The sequence below is a fragment of the Rutilus rutilus genome (assembly GCF_951802725.1).
Source record: "Rutilus rutilus genome assembly, chromosome: 16".
Lineage (NCBI taxonomy): Eukaryota > Metazoa > Chordata > Actinopteri > Cypriniformes > Leuciscidae > Rutilus > Rutilus rutilus.
Window position 1 is genome coordinate 17,518,216 of NC_140224.1, and position 15,932 is coordinate 17,534,147.

Here is a 15,932-nt window from a genome sequence, read left to right on the forward strand (position 1 = left end):
ATTTTTATTTTTTTTTATCATGCTTTCCACAAAATATTTTCAACATTCAACTTTTTTCAACATTGATAATTATATGCAATTTTTCGTGAGCACCAACTCAGCAATTTAGAATGATTTCTGAAGGATCATGTGACAATGAAGACTGGAGTAATGACTGCTGAAATTTCAGCTTAGAAATCACAGGAAACAGTTACATATATTCAAACGCCCATACCTATAGACTGAACTCGTAATACGCATGTGCACGCCATCGGCGTTCTCACTGGTTCACGTTTTTGAAGTTTGCGCAGAAAGAACTTAAGAGTTTTCTGTTAAAACGGTGTCGTGTTAATGGCCCCTAAGTTAATAACTTATGATCGTTGCGACAGAGGTGAATCAATCAAACTAACTTTAGCTGGACAATAACTTTATTCTAGAGCTGCTATAAGGCCAAAACACTTTACTTTAATTTCCTATTATCAATGTAAAGCTGCTTTGGAACAATCTGCATTGTTAAAAGCGCTATATAAATGAAGATGACTTGACTTGACATATTTTAAAATGTATATTAAAACTGTTATTTTTTTAAATATAATTTTAATACCATGTCACAATATTACTGTTTTTACTGCATTTCAGATCAGTAATGCAACCTTGTTGAGTATAAGAGGCATTACAACAATTTAACCGATGCAAAAATTTTGAAAGGTAGTGTATCAATTATATATATATTGCGCTACATATAAAAACCATACAAGTGGTACTAATAAAAAATGTGTATTGTGATTTAAGAGCTAGAAATGGAGGCTTGAGCAGTTATTACAGAATGAGAGAGAGACATTGATTGATGGATTGATGGATTGATGGATTGATTGATGGATTGATTTGATTTGATTGATTGAGCGTGTGCGAATTACCTTATATGTGAATCTCAACAGTGTTTGGCTGTAGCGTCTCTACTAATAGTGACACTAAGTTTAACTGCTTCAAACACGACGTTACTACCTTGATACTGTGAAAAAATGTGTAGCTTTTCAATTGCAACATATTTTATTGATTAAGTCGCGGGGCAGTGTTGACGACAAGTTTCTGTGCGTTTGTCTGTATGTGTGTGCAGAAAGAGAGAGCGGGAGAAGAGTGTGCTTTAATAAAATTTCAAGGAAAAAACATGGAAATAGTTTGTCATTTTTATTCTATTGTTTGTTATTTTTATTTGGTCAGTGTTTTGTAGATATTGGATCTTTTGCTGTTTGTAAACTGTAAGGACCTTTGAAATTACTGAAATCATTTGGCGAAGTGATATGGAACTGCAATGCAGTCAAGACCTGTCTGGAACGACTTTAGACTCCGCATTCAACAGCCCCGCAGTATAATTTACATTTCTTCATCCTGTTTGCTCTCCTAATTTATTTGAAATTGAATTAAAACAGCATTCTCATCTAAATCCAGAATATCACACAACTCCGGGGAACATAAAGGACTTTATCATCCAAACTCGCACGTTCCCTTCTACAGTTGAGAATAGAATACTTAAGATTGGGAATCAGATACTTGCATAAAATGATTCGGAAGAGGGGGGCCTTGGAGTAAAAAAGGTTGGGAACCACTGAATATAGATTAACATGGCAGAGGTAGAGCTGCATCTTCCACCAAATAATTACAAATCCAATGTTTGGAAACACACAAAGTCAGAAGGCACTTAAGTTAATTTATGATTTGCTGTCTGTCTTAACCAAAGCAAACTATCTGTACCATATTGAATTGTATAGCATCATATTTTTTTTCTATTACATTGTATTGCATTGAATAGCAATTGTTGAATCGAATCGAAATCGGATCGCACTGCATCGTAATGGGGTGAATCGTATCGCATCAGTAGCTGCTTTATATGTATCTTTAATGTATCGTATCGTATCGTATCTTTGGCTATGCATCGAGATGCGTATCGCATCGGCCTTGGTTATGTTGTATTACATATTTTATTAAATGTTTAATTTAGTTTTTCCACTGCAATAGTATATAAACTGATAAAGTTTAGTAGACTGATTTCAGATGATTATTGAGTCTCCAGCAAGAGTCTCCTTTCCTGCCAGACCTGTTTTCTCTATTGTGTTTTAAATGAGTCAGATCACTGAGATTCTCACCTTTCGGAGCCCAGACATTGAATCGTTAGGTTGATTGACTTTCACCTTTTGTCTTTAATGGCTCTGGAATGGCTCTTGGAATTGGAGTTCCTGGCCAGTATCAGCATGTGAATAGTTATGCTGATTCAATTGGACTGGTAGTGCTCTCAGAGTAGGGTGTGTTCCCACTTCATTTGCATGCTTTTTCAGAGTTTCCGCCTCTATGTAATCCCTCCCCCTTGGAATGTATATAGCTACAATGTATAATGTTTTAGTTAGACTTTGGTGACTGCAGCTACCGACAGCTCGTGATCTCAATAAAGAATCCTGCTGAAGAAACAACCAAGTCTCCTGGTCTTCGATTCTGAGTTTACAACAGTTATGAAGATGCACATCTCTACTATATTCTATATATAAATACTACTTCTATACTTTTCTATACCTGAAAAACACTGTTTATTTAATTTGTATCTTTAAGTTTTATTTAGTTGAGCTATTGTTAATTTGTTTATTTGTTGTTATTTTATTACTGACTGTGTACTTGTCCTTAGTAATGTTTGAAATTTGTATTAGTTGGTTAGGTTAGCCATAGGCAAAAGTTCCTTGTGTAAGTGTTCTTTAGGCTGCTGATTTTTGTTCATGGTTTTTAGCTGCAACCAAATGTTTTGCAAAAAGAGACACTGAATAAATATGTTTGATCTCAATGTTTAACTTAGACATTTCTTTTACCACATTTTAAACTTGGATTAGATTAAGAATTGGATAAGCATAATCAGAATCATAATTGCTATAATTTAAATGATAGCCAACCCTATTCCCTTCTTATCATGCTCTTACTGAACAAATGGTTTTTGTATGGTCATTCGCACAGTGGGTTGAGGTCAAGAGAAGTTCTTGAAGATAAGAGTTTATAGAAGAGCATAAGTGTGTATGTGTGAAGGTCTCTTTTGTAAGGGAGTCATTTTTCTATTAAATATCAAAACCAAAACAAACTGTGAAATGATCCTTCTGGGAGCATGACTTCACTCAGTACATCTGATATTGTGTGCAGTATGAGGAAAGTTTACTTCAGGCACGTTGATTGGTGTGCATGCATGTGCGTTTGTGCACATTCTGACATTACTCTTTGTTTGTGTTGACAGATGACGGGAAAGCAGATGACGCCAAAACGGGTATGACTGCCAAGACGTCTCTTTTAAAAGTAAGTGCCCTTTATCTGTAAGCACTGTAATGGACAGTTCATCCGCCTGTCACCTATGGAAGCATAGTAGCAATATTCAGTTTGAAATGTAATATGCAAAATGACAATGTAATATGTAAAATGGCAATGCATTTCTGTGTCCGAATTTACATTTTCCATTACATTTTGTTGGTGCAAAATAAAAATGAAATTATATAATTTTATATAATTATATAATTTACATTTGCCATTTCATACACTAGTTTTAATATGTAAATTGAATACATATTTTAACGCTTTATAAGTTGCAAAATTTAAATTTAAATTTATTACAGAAATGATTAGATATTTTAACATGTTCAAGTAAAAACTGAAGCAAAATGACCATTTAAATGTTATTTTTCTTAATTGCATTTACACTCACTGTTAAGACACTTGCGATTGCATTTTCATTAAATGTGCCGCAATGAATGTAGCAAAATTCAGTGTGCAAATTGAAAATGCATTCCGAGCCGATCACATCCCCGGCCCGTCCCGCTCTCAATCACTGCATCAAGGTGGGGCTCGGCAACAGGTAAACATAGGCTATATGTTACGTATTTTGGTGTTGGAAGGAAACATGGCGGCGACAGAGCTGATACGAGCGTTAAATTTCCTGGCAGATGAAGTGGAGAAATTGTAGTGTTTCCGAAGATTATTACACCGTGTCATAAACAGACACGATGCGATAAGATTTCAGCGAATAATTTGTCTGTCCACACTAGACGCGACGTGACTGAGAGATGTGTAAAAATCAATCAAAACCCACAGCCAATCAGAACAGCATGTGGGCGGAGTCTTGCGGCAAGTGCACGACACCAGAAAGTAATCTTGACGGCAATCACAAAGTGGCTACATAATCAAATTCATAATTTTTGTATTAAATATACATAGGCTACTGAGTTACTAAAACATTCTTTGTCAAAGAATACACTTGTTTGTTCACAGTTTGAACGTTCTTGTTTCCATTTGTTTCATTTCAAGATCTGAGGTAAAGCTTGAGCTTATACAGCTACAAAGCTGGGAGCACTAAATGATATTCAAAGTCACATTGCATGCGTTTAACATTAAATAAAGCACATAAACAGTACCTGAGATTATCATTGCCACACTTTGTGTTTGTTGTTTCAGCGCAACGTCGCAGAAAAATAGAAACCGTTTCTAAAACCGTATTCCTAACTACACGCGGCGCGACGCCGCAACACATGATAAAAGGTATATTTTCCATGTTAATCAGAGGTTTTGTCCTAACCAGCCGCAACGGCGACACGTGACGATTCTATTTTAGAAACGGTTTCTATTTTTCTGCAATGTCACGCTGGAACAACAAACACAGTCCAATGTGCAATATTTTTTTTTTCCCAGGATGGTAGGGGAAGACTCATGAATATTCATTAGGGAAGTCATCCCTGATTGGTCTGATGACCTACTCCTAACCCCACCCCTAAACCTACCCTCCACTGGGGGTCTGATGACCTACCCCTAACCCCGCCCCTAAACCTACCCGTCACTGGGGTGTAAGAAGCGGGGGTGTTCAAAGGAGCCGTTTTATTGGTTGCCGCCTAGCCAATGAAATGGGACTTCTATTGTACGCTATGATGTCACGAAACAAATTATATTATCAAACTCAGTAAACACCATACAACTTTAGGCATACTACAGAAAAGCATATGAACCCAGAATATGACAAAAGAAAGCAAATTTGTGTTCAGTGCAAATAAACCTGCTTCCTGTGTTTTATTAATAATGTATAATGAATTGTGTGTTTTTTTTTTTTTTTTTTATAACTGTTGGTCCATTAAGCCTCATTAAGCGTTTTCTTGGTTTTCAATGGGAGGAAAATGCTTAACGTAATTAAACCCGTTGCGTTCATATTCTGTGCTCAATTGCTTTTCTGTAGCCTTCGGGACATCATCGCGTACAATATAAAGTCCCATTTCATTGGCTAGGTGCCAACCAATAAAACACAGGCTCCTTTGAACACCCCCGCTCACGCCCCCCTTTCTCTCTCGCCGCCACTGAGTTTCAAGTGCACAAGTTAGTTTTGCACCTAATATATCGCGAAAAGAGTAGCAAAAGTCAAGGCGCGAAATTTGAAATTGCCGTGACAGATTTGAGAAGTTGCAAGTGCCTAATTGAGGTTGTACTGCGAATGTGGATGTAAGATTAAATGCAAATATATATATTACAAGTTTGTGTCTTTCATTGCATTTCTGTGAATGGCATTTTTAAACATTTGTGACTACTTGTCTGCAGCTTCAAATTCAGAATACAGGTTTGTGACTATTGTCTGTGAGTGCAAATTTCAACATTCAGCTTCAGATTTTTATTTGACAGGTTTTCACATTGGAGCTGTGAGTGTAAATGCTTGCGTACAAGGACGAATGTTTTACGAAATATTTTTTGTACAAGTTCTCAAATTCACATCTACGTGCTCTCGAGTTTTGCTACTCTTTTACCTTCATAAAATACCACCCTCCTGGAAAGAAGCAACCGTAATCCCAATACCTAAACCAGGAAAAGAACATACAGATCCAAATAACTATCGGCCAATCGCTCTTATCAGTTGCCTCTGTAAAACAATGGAGAGAATGGTAAATAATCGACTTGTTTGGACATTGGAGTCGAAGAAACAAATAAGGTATTATCAATGTGGCTTTAGACGTGGAAAGTGCACTTTGGATCAATTAATCCAACTGGAAACTTACATCAGAGATGGTTTCATTAGAAAAGAACATGTTGTCACTGTTTGTTTGTTTTTTGTCTTGGAAAAAGCATATGATACAACATGGAGATATGGAATCTTGAAAGATCTTTACCACATGGGTTTTAGAGGATGATTACCCATCTTCATTTCAAATTTTTTGGCTAGCAGATACAGTGAGGAAAATAAGTATTTGAACACCCTGCTATTTTGCAAGTTCTCCCACTTGGAAATCATGGAGGGGTCTGAAATTGTCATCGTAGGTGCATGTCCACTGTGAGAGACATAATAATAAAAAATAAAAAAATCCAGAAATCACAATATATGATTTTTTAACTATTTATTTGTATGATACAGCTGCAAATAAGTATTTGAACACCTGTCTATCAGCTAGAATTCTGACCCTCAAAGACCTGTTAGTCTGCCTTTAAAATGTCCACCTCCACTCCATTTATTATCCTAAATTAGATGCACCTGTTTGAGGTCGTTAGCTGCATAAAGACACCTGTCCACCCCATACAATCAGTAAGAATCCAACTACTAACATGGCCAAGACCAAAGAGCTGTCCAAAGACACTAGAGACAAAATTGTACACCTCCACAAGGCTGGAAAGGGCTACGGGGAAATTGCCAAGCAGCTTGGTGAAAAAAGGTCCACTGTTGGAGCAATCATTAGAAAATGGAAGAAGCTAAACATGACTGTCAATCTCCCTCGGACTGGGGCTCCATGCAAGATCTCACCTCGTGGGGTCTCAATTGGCGCTTTTCCACTGCATGGTACGGCTCGGTTCGGCTCGGTACGGTTCGACTCGGCGCGGAACGGTTCGGCTCGCTTCGCTTTCCCACTGCGTGGTATGACTCGACTCGGTACGGCACGGTTCGGTTCGCTTTAGCTCGGTTGCTTTTCCACTGCAGTTAGTACCGCTTCAAAGTGGGTGGGACTGATCGTTATAAAGTTGCCGTCTTTACTGCCATGACATCATCATATTAAATGCGAATTTTTCATTCAGTGTTACCCCATCCGCACCTCGGCAACCAAAGAGAGGAAAGTACGCACCTCGTCCACTGACCACGATTCAGCCATTTCTTTTTTTGAAGTTTATACTCTTTTAAAACAAGTAAAACAAGTACTTTTAAAACAAGTGCTACAGCGTTGGCTGTTGTCTACTGGCTATTTAAATCTAGCGGGTTTAGTGTCTCGTGTCGTAAATACAATGACGCTGGTAGTGATGTTTCTGTCTGACCAATCAGTAATCTGCAGTGTTTTCACGTCACATTTTAGTATCGGTACGGTACGCTTGGAACCTCAACAGAGGTGGTACCATTTAAAGCGAGCCGTACCGTACCGTACCATTCAGTGGAAATGCGCCATAAGTGAGCCGTACCGAACCGAGCCGTACCATACCATGCAGTGGAAAAGCGCCAAAGTGTGCCGTACCGAACCGAGCCGTACCGTACCATGCAGTGGAAAAGCGCCAAATGATCCTAAGAAAGGTGAGAAATCAGCCCAGAACTACACGGGAGGAGCTGGTCAATGACCTGAAAAGAGCTGGGACCACCGTTTCCAAGGTTACTCTTGGTAATACACTAAGACGTCATGGTTTGAAATCATGCATGGCACGGAAGGTTCCCCTGCTTAAACCAGCACATGTCAAGGCCCGCCTTAAGTTTGCCAATGACCATTTGGATGATCCAGAGGAGTCATGGGAGAAAGTCATGTGGTCAGATGAGACCAAAATAGAACTTTTTGGTCATAATTCCACTAAACGTGTTTGGAGGAAGAAGAATGATGAGTACCATCCCAAGAACACCATCCCTACTGTGAAGCATGGGGGTGGTAGCATCATGCTTTGGGGGTGTTTTTCTGCACATGGGAAAGGGCGACTGCACTGTATTAAGGAGAGGATGACCGGAGCCATGTATTGCGAGATTTTGGGGAACAACCTCCTTCCCTCAGTTAGAGCATTGAAGATGGGTCGAGGCTGGGTCTTCCAACATGACAATGACCCGAAGCACACAGCCAGGATAACAAAGGAGTGGCTCTGTAAGAAGCATATCAAGGTTCTGGCGTGGCCTAGCCAGTCTCCAGACCTAAACCCAATAGAGAATCTTTGGAGGGAGCTCAAACTCTGTGTTTCTCAGCGACAGCCCAGAAACCTGACTGATCTAGAGAAGATCTGTGTGGAGGAGTGGGCCAAAATCCCTCCTGCAGTGTGTGCAAACCTGGTGAAAAACTACAGGAAACGTTTGACCTCTGTAATTGCAAACAAAGGCTACTGTACCAAATATTAACATTGATTTTCTCAGGTGTTCAAACACTTATTTGCAGCTGTATCATACAAATAAATAGTTAAAAAATCATACATTGTGATTTCTGATTTTTTTTTCCAGAGTATGTCTCTCACAGTGGACATGCACCTACGATGACAATTTCAGACCCCTCCATGATTTCTAAGTGGGAGAACTTGCAAAATAGCAGGGTGTTCAAATACTTATTTTCCTCACTGTATGTTAAAGTCCAAGTAGGAACCACCTTGTCGGATATTCACAAACAAGAACTTGGAGTTCCTCAGGGAAGCATTCTCTCTGTCACACACAGCATTAAACTAAACAGCATTGAGAATGTCATCGGATCTAATATATTCTGCAGCCTATATGTGGATGATCTCTGCATCTGTAATAGAGGGAAGAACATGAGTACAATAGGGTATATGTCGAACGTCGCATTACGAAACCGGAAAACAGAACGCATCGCTTCCGGTTCAGGTCTTTTGTATGTGCTTCTTGCATTTTTTTACTGTTTTACTCAAGATAACTTAAAAGGAGCGAGCAAAGATGATCATAACCAATGTCCCTCGCATGTGAAGATCGATATTTAAAAGTAAAAAAAAAAAAAAATCTTCACACTAACGTTTAGATATTTAAATAGAATAAAACGCCAATAACAAAGTGAGATAGGTAGGTTAGCTGATTACCTTAAAATTCCATAGATATCGGCGTCAGTTCATACGGCTGTTAACACTTTCTATGACAAGCGGATGCGATGAGACCAGGTTTCCGGTTTCGTCATGCGACGTTCGACATATACCCTATTGAAAGGCAACTGCAGTTATGTATTCACAAAATATATCAGTGGTCAGTTGAAAATGGATTCAAGTTCTCGAAATCAAAAACAGTTTGCACTCACTTGTGTATCCAGCGATCCCTTCATCATGATCCAGAACTCTTCATTAATAGAGAACCGATTAATGTTGTTAAGGAAATGTAAAAGTACTTAGGTCTTCTATTTGACAACATAATGACTTTCATTCCTCATTTGAAATCACTAAAAAACAAGTGTCTTAAAGCTATGAATATAATGAAAGTATTGGCAAAAACAAAATGGAGAGCAGATTACATTGTTCTTTTGAGACTCTACAGAACACTAATCCGTTCCTGTCTGGACTATGGAAAATCATATAAGCAGATGCTTGACTCAGTGCATCATCAGGGCTTACAACTTGCCTTGGGAGCATTTAGAACTTCGCCAGTGCAAAGTTTGTACATTGAAGCCAATGAACCTTCACTTCAAAACAGACGATTGAAGCTCTCACTCCTATATGCTGTCAAAATAAAGGCAAATAAAACCAAACCAGTCTATTCTACAGTCTACAGTCCATTGAACATTTTAAATCAAATACAAGTGGCTGAGTGACCTCAGAATGACCAATAAATATTATTTTAATATCTAAGAAACCGAAGCAGAAATTAAAAAAAATGTTTACCGGCACAAATGATTGAGGCTATTTTGGGTGAATTTGGAGCAGGTCGGGGTGCTGGTGACGTCATCGTCTATAATTCGGTCTAATATTTAAAAAACCAAAGCAGAACAAACGAAACTTTTACCGGTACAAACAAAGCACAAACAAAGCACAAACAAACAAGACTATTTTGTGTGAATGTGGAGCAGGTAGGGGCTGGTGACGCCATCACCTGTAATTAAATGTCTGATATCTTAAAAACCGAAGCAGCACAAACAAAACCTTAACCGGCACAAACCAACACAAACGAACAAGACTATTTTATTTGGAGCATGTGGGGGGCTGGGTGACCTATAAATATTCATTTAATATCTAAAAAACCATAGCAGCACAAACGCAGTAAAAACGATTGAGCCTATTTTGCCGACGTTTTGCATTTGGTTGGGGGCAACTTCACGCAGTGATTGACAGAGCGGGACAGGGCGGGGACGTGATCGGCTCAGAATGCATTTTCAATTTGCACATTGAATTTTGCTACATTCATTGCGGGACATTTAATGAAAACGCAATCGCAAGTGTCTTAACTGAGTGTAAATGCAATTAAGAAAAATAACATTTTAAATGATAATTTTGCTACTGTTTTTGCTTGAACATGCTAAACAGATCTAATCATTTCTTTAATACATTTTCATTTTCATTTTGCAACTTATAAAGCGTTAAAATATGTATTCAATTTACATATTAAAACTAGTGTATGAAATGGCAAATGTAAATTATATTAGAATTTTGATTTAAAATGTAAATTCGAATACAGAAATGCATAGCCATTTTACAAATTGCATTATCATTTTGCATATTACATTTCAAATTGAATATTGCTACCCATATGCTTCCATAGTCACCATGTGTCACCTATCATTCTGTCTCTCTTGCAATCAAATGTTGTTTTCATTGTCATACAAAACATATTTTACAGGATATATAAGTGGAATGTATAATTTCAGCACTAGTAGTGACACCAAACAGAATTCTCAGCTCTTCCTCCTCATATAAACTGCATCTTCACAAGTTTCAAATTTCAAAATTCAAATTGGTGAATTAGCCTTCTGGGTTGGCATACAAATTGACATTGTGACTGAACAGTTGTGGTGTTTTGTTCTTGAACATTTCAGTATTTAAACTAATTATTCTTGTATAGTTTGCATGGACTGATTTTGGTTCATTTGAAGTCTCTTCATGTTGAAGTGTGCTTTCCTCCCATCAAAGACTATCCACCTTATATTTAACGTAAGAGCACATGTGGCCATTTGTAACATAAATGTGCAAGGCTACCGGTGCCATCCGCTTCCAGTTATTTTAGCTATATAAAAACAGTGCATTATGCTGCTTGAAATTGCAAACTGTTATATTATTTTAATTTATTATTACAATCATAAACACACTAGGTTTTAGTGCAAATAGTTTTACTGGATATTGCACTTATACCTATACCTTACCTATAGTGGCTAATGATTTGGAAGTCTCGCACATTCACGGGAAATAGCTTAATTCAGCGTCACAAAATAAGTTGGATAGCACAAGCAAATAGCAGTTGATTGTGAACTGTAAAAGACAAACAAGTAGTCCTGCATCAATTTCATGCCATTTAGCCAGAGGTTGATGTCAGAGAGAAATAGGATAAATTACTGTAACATAAAAAATGGCACACTTCAGTTTAATTGCTGAAATGTAAAGCAGCAGTTTGCTAAAAGTGCTAGATTTCTGATCAGCTATGAAAAGTAAACAAAAAACAAAAAAACATTTATTTAATATAAATTTTAATTCAGTTTAATGAGACTCAACTTTACTCCCCAAAGGCAAATTCATGTCTTTCCTTTTATGTTGGTATTATTATGCTGTAAGCTTCTGACTATGATTATTATGTCAGCATCTGTCCGTGGCATGGCAGGAAATGATCTTGGAGGAGTTACACTAAATTAAATGGATTGTTGTCAGCTGAACTCTCAAGTTGTCCCAAATGGAGTGCTGTAATGCAGCTGTGTTTTGCTATAATAAAGTCTGCAAGCTGGAGTTGAAGACGTCCAGGTGTCCTCGAGAAGTTGGAAGAAAACACCATCGCTTTTGTACCCAGAAGGCCAGAACATATTGGGTCTGCATGCACACAAGGCTCGCTATATCTTCAATGTCAAAGATTGACTAGAAAAGTTTATTCACAGCCCTTCAGATGCTAATTTAGCCTCAAGAATTGTATAGGTATTATATAATTAAGTTACAATCTTGTTTGAAAAAGAGAATGATTTAGATTTTTCTTACGTGCATGTGTTAAAGGGAATTCTGAAGTTAAAGGAATGTTCCGGGTTCAAGCTCTGATGACAGTATCTGTGGCATGCTGTCTATAACCAGACAATAAAAACTGACTTGTCCCTATATTTGTAAAAACAAGCAAAACTTTTATGAACATAGAAACCGGGTTCACACATGAATGGAAAACGTACATCGAAAATAAAGAAACGCATGAAGAAAACACATGCACATAGAAAAAAAAAAAACAGATACAAAAATGTGCTACAAATGCTCACTACACACATATATATATAAAAAATAAAAAAAAAAACACCTTTCTGCTCATCACAAACACCACTGACGAGTAGCAATAAGCGGTCCCAGCCAGGTTTGTCACTTGTTGGGGTCCCCTTGAAACATTTCCGTGCTATTTGCAGTGTGTTTCTGTATTTGGTTGCATTGTGAGTATTTGCAGCACATGTGTTGTCTACTGGCATGGCAGAAAACCCATGGCAATAGAAAAAAAAACACCAGCAAATTAAGAAAACATAATTTACTTTTTTTTGACTAAAATGCCATTTTAATTTTAGTCATCTGAATTGTTTTAGTTTTAGTCTAGTTTTAGTCGATTAAATATCACAATAATACTTTGTCAACTAAAATATACCGGTCACTAAATAAGATAAAAAAGAACAAAGATGCAAATTTAAAATTACCCCTAGAATCGCCTCCGTTGCCGTTTCTGACATTGCTTACTTTTAAAGGGTGAACTAACCCTTTAATGCACACATCCAATGATACATATCTGATTTTCTGCCAATTGTTTTACTTTCACTTTAGACATAACCGACTTTTTAAATGACAGTTTTGTGTATTTGTCCTTTCAAGCGTAATAAGATGCAAAAGATAATTAAATTTAGCACTCGTGCGGTTAGAGAGGTGGCTCAACCGTCTCAAATTGAGTTCTCTTTCGCGTCTTGTGCTTAAATAGTTGCTTTATTGTTTAAATTCTTTTTTTTTAAATATCTATTTAAAATAATATCTAATAATATCTAATAATATTTTTTTTTTTTTTTTTTTTTTTCTTCAAAGTTCTATCTGTTTGTATTCTGCTGGTTGCCGCCCCATCTACCCAATTTTCACTTACTGTACTTGCACTCTCAACTGCCTACTGTTGTTCTGTTTGCTGTCTTTGTCAACTGCCTTTATTGTTGTTTGTTTATTGTAAAGTGTCCTTGAGCTCTGGAAAGGCGCTATATAAATAAAACTTATTAAATTGGCAGACCATGCAAATGCATGATAAAATTTATCCCGGTTCATTGTCGAGCCAATATAAAATTCTTTGTTTTCCTGGAGATTGTCACTCCACACAGTTTAAAAATGGCCTTGTTTTCCTTGACCTCAAATGTGTAATTTATCCAGATATGTCCATTTTCCTCTTTCTCACAGATGGTGACATTTTTAAACATTTTATAAGACATGCAGCAATTGTATTCTATTAACCTGCCCGGTAGATACATTACCATTCAAGTGAAAAACTACAGGAAACGTTTGACCTGCATCTAATCTTCCTACCACACAGAGATTATTTGTGATTGAATCTCTTCCCAAATCATCCCTCTCTAACATCTTGTTCATGACGAAAAGGTCAATAGATTTTTGTTACAGGTTTTGTCATCAAAAACTTATCGACTTATCGTCTCATTTTCATCAGTGAAAACGTTCTTGGTTACTAACGTAACCTTGGACCCCCTAGATAATGGGAACAAGTTGCTAGACGTTGCTATTTTTCTCCTGTTTACTGAACCTTATAGAATCACGCAGTGAAACTGCATGAGCCAATGGTCGAGCTGTGGAGTTGCACCAACCAATGGCTGAGCAGCGTAGCTGCACGAATCTATTGCGTGAAAGCCTGCCAGAGCTCGCCAAAATGGGCGGGGCTACCCCTCTATATAATGCGGGCATTCTGCCATAACTCAGGTCAATTCGATTGCAAGTTATGTAGAACTCGTTCCTGTTATCTCAGGGAACCAAGGTTACGTTAGTAACCGAGTACATTCACCATCGATATGGTTCAATTGCATCCACTATCTAGTGGGAAAGTCTTTGCTTCATGACCGGATGCCCTTGGTGCAGCCTCCAAAGCACACAAAGAGCTGTTCTGACTGCCTGAACTGGGAAGAGCGCTCAATATATACTCTTATGGCCCGAACAGGGCAGAGTAAATGTGACTCCTGCTCGCCCTCAGAGGGGGGAAGAGCAGAGAGAGTAATGAACTGTGCTCTGAACGGAGAGCACCTTAGGTAGCCATGGCCATGTCTTGGTTTGAGGATGACTTTACAGTCATGAGGCCCAAACTCAAAGCAAGAAGCACTCACAGAGAGCACTTGCAAATCACCCACTCGTTTGACCGATGCTGTGGCTAGCAGGAGGGTGTTCTTTAGCGAAATGGACTATGTAGGAACCTTTGAGGGGCGAGGTGGGTTTAGCCTTTTGGACCCCTTCAGAAAGCAAACAACCAGGTTGTTCCTGCATATGGCCCAGAGCGCGTTGAGTGTTTTCTGTTAGAACGGTGTTGTGTTAGCGGCCCCTAAGTTATTAACTAATGATCTTTGCAATGGAAGTGAATCAATCAATCAAAACTAACTTTTACTGGACAATAACTTTATTCTAGAGCTGCTATAAAGCGAAAACAATCTCTGTTACTTAAAATTCCTATTATCACTGTAAAGCTGCTTTTGAGCTATCTATATTGTTAAAAGCGCTATATAACTGAAGGTGACTTGACTTGACTATGGACTGGCCAGCCACAGGAGCTTGGAATGTTGCTATGACCGCCACATAGACCTCGAGCGTGGAAGGGGTACCAGTGCCAGTGAAATGTCACAGGATGTTGGGTCTTCACTCCGGGCTGTGCACAGCTGGAGAAAACAGACCACTTAAGGGTGTAGAGATGTAGTGGACAGGGCTCTAGCCTCAGAAATACTGTTTAGGACCCTTGCGGAGAGGTTGATAGGCTCCCGTCGAGGGGCCAGAGGTGAAGGGCCCACAACTCTGGTTGAGGGTGTCATCATTCCTTCCGCTTGGGAAAGGAGGTCCTTCCTCAGGGGAATTCGCCACGGGGCTGCTGAGAGCAGCTGCATCAATTCTGGGAACCATGACTGGTTTCGCCAGAAGGGGGCCACCAGAAGGACTGGGCGTATAGGGGAAGGCTGGGCCAATTGTGGGTCATTAGTGAGCGTTGCCAGGCATGTGTGCTGCTCTCAGTGCCCTGCACGTGTGCGTCTGGCAAGCATGTACAGAGGTCTCGATCTGAGTCCACCTTGATGGCTTATGTAGGACACCACTGCCATGCTATCACCGGAGCGTACTAAATCATGGTACCCTCTCAGGTCTGCCACTTCCAGGTGCACATCTGCACAAAGAGTCTAGCGAGGAGAAGATGTTTGTCATCGAATTAATTGATGGTGAATGTACTCGGTTACTAATAACAGGAACGGGTACTGCATAACTTTCAGTCGAATTGAGCTGAGTTCCTATGGCAGAATGCCTGCATTATATAGAGGGGTAGCCCTGCCCATTTTGGTGGGCTCTGGCAGGCTTTCACGCTATAGGTTTGTGCAGCTACGCTGCTCAGCCATTGCTTCATGCAATTCATTATGAATAAATGCCTTCTTAAAGTATTATAGCATGTATTTTAATCTCACACTAGGTTACATAAAACAAACTGTTAATCTCAATTATTTGTCTCAAGTAATTAATAATCAGGGACAGTCCCCTTCTGGAATCCTTGTGCATATCTTATGAAAGTTACTGGGTTTACTGTCTATACATGGCCATGACAGGAGTTGAAAAATTGGATATAGGCTTAACTTCACATTTAC

General features: G+C 38.7%; 1 protein-coding gene across 5 annotated transcripts in view; it reads left to right on the plus strand.

The window, feature by feature from the left end:
- Positions 1-15,932, plus strand: part of svild (supervillin d) — a 182,998-nt gene that overhangs the window by 74,080 nt on the left and 92,986 nt on the right. For all 5 annotated transcript variants that reach the window (XM_084433449.1, XM_084433452.1, XM_084433453.1 and 2 more), the window contains exon 4: positions 3,245-3,303. In XM_084433449.1, the coding sequence (XP_084289575.1) occupies positions 3,245-3,303 (59 nt within the window). The remainder of the gene's footprint in view (positions 1-3,244; positions 3,304-15,932) is intronic.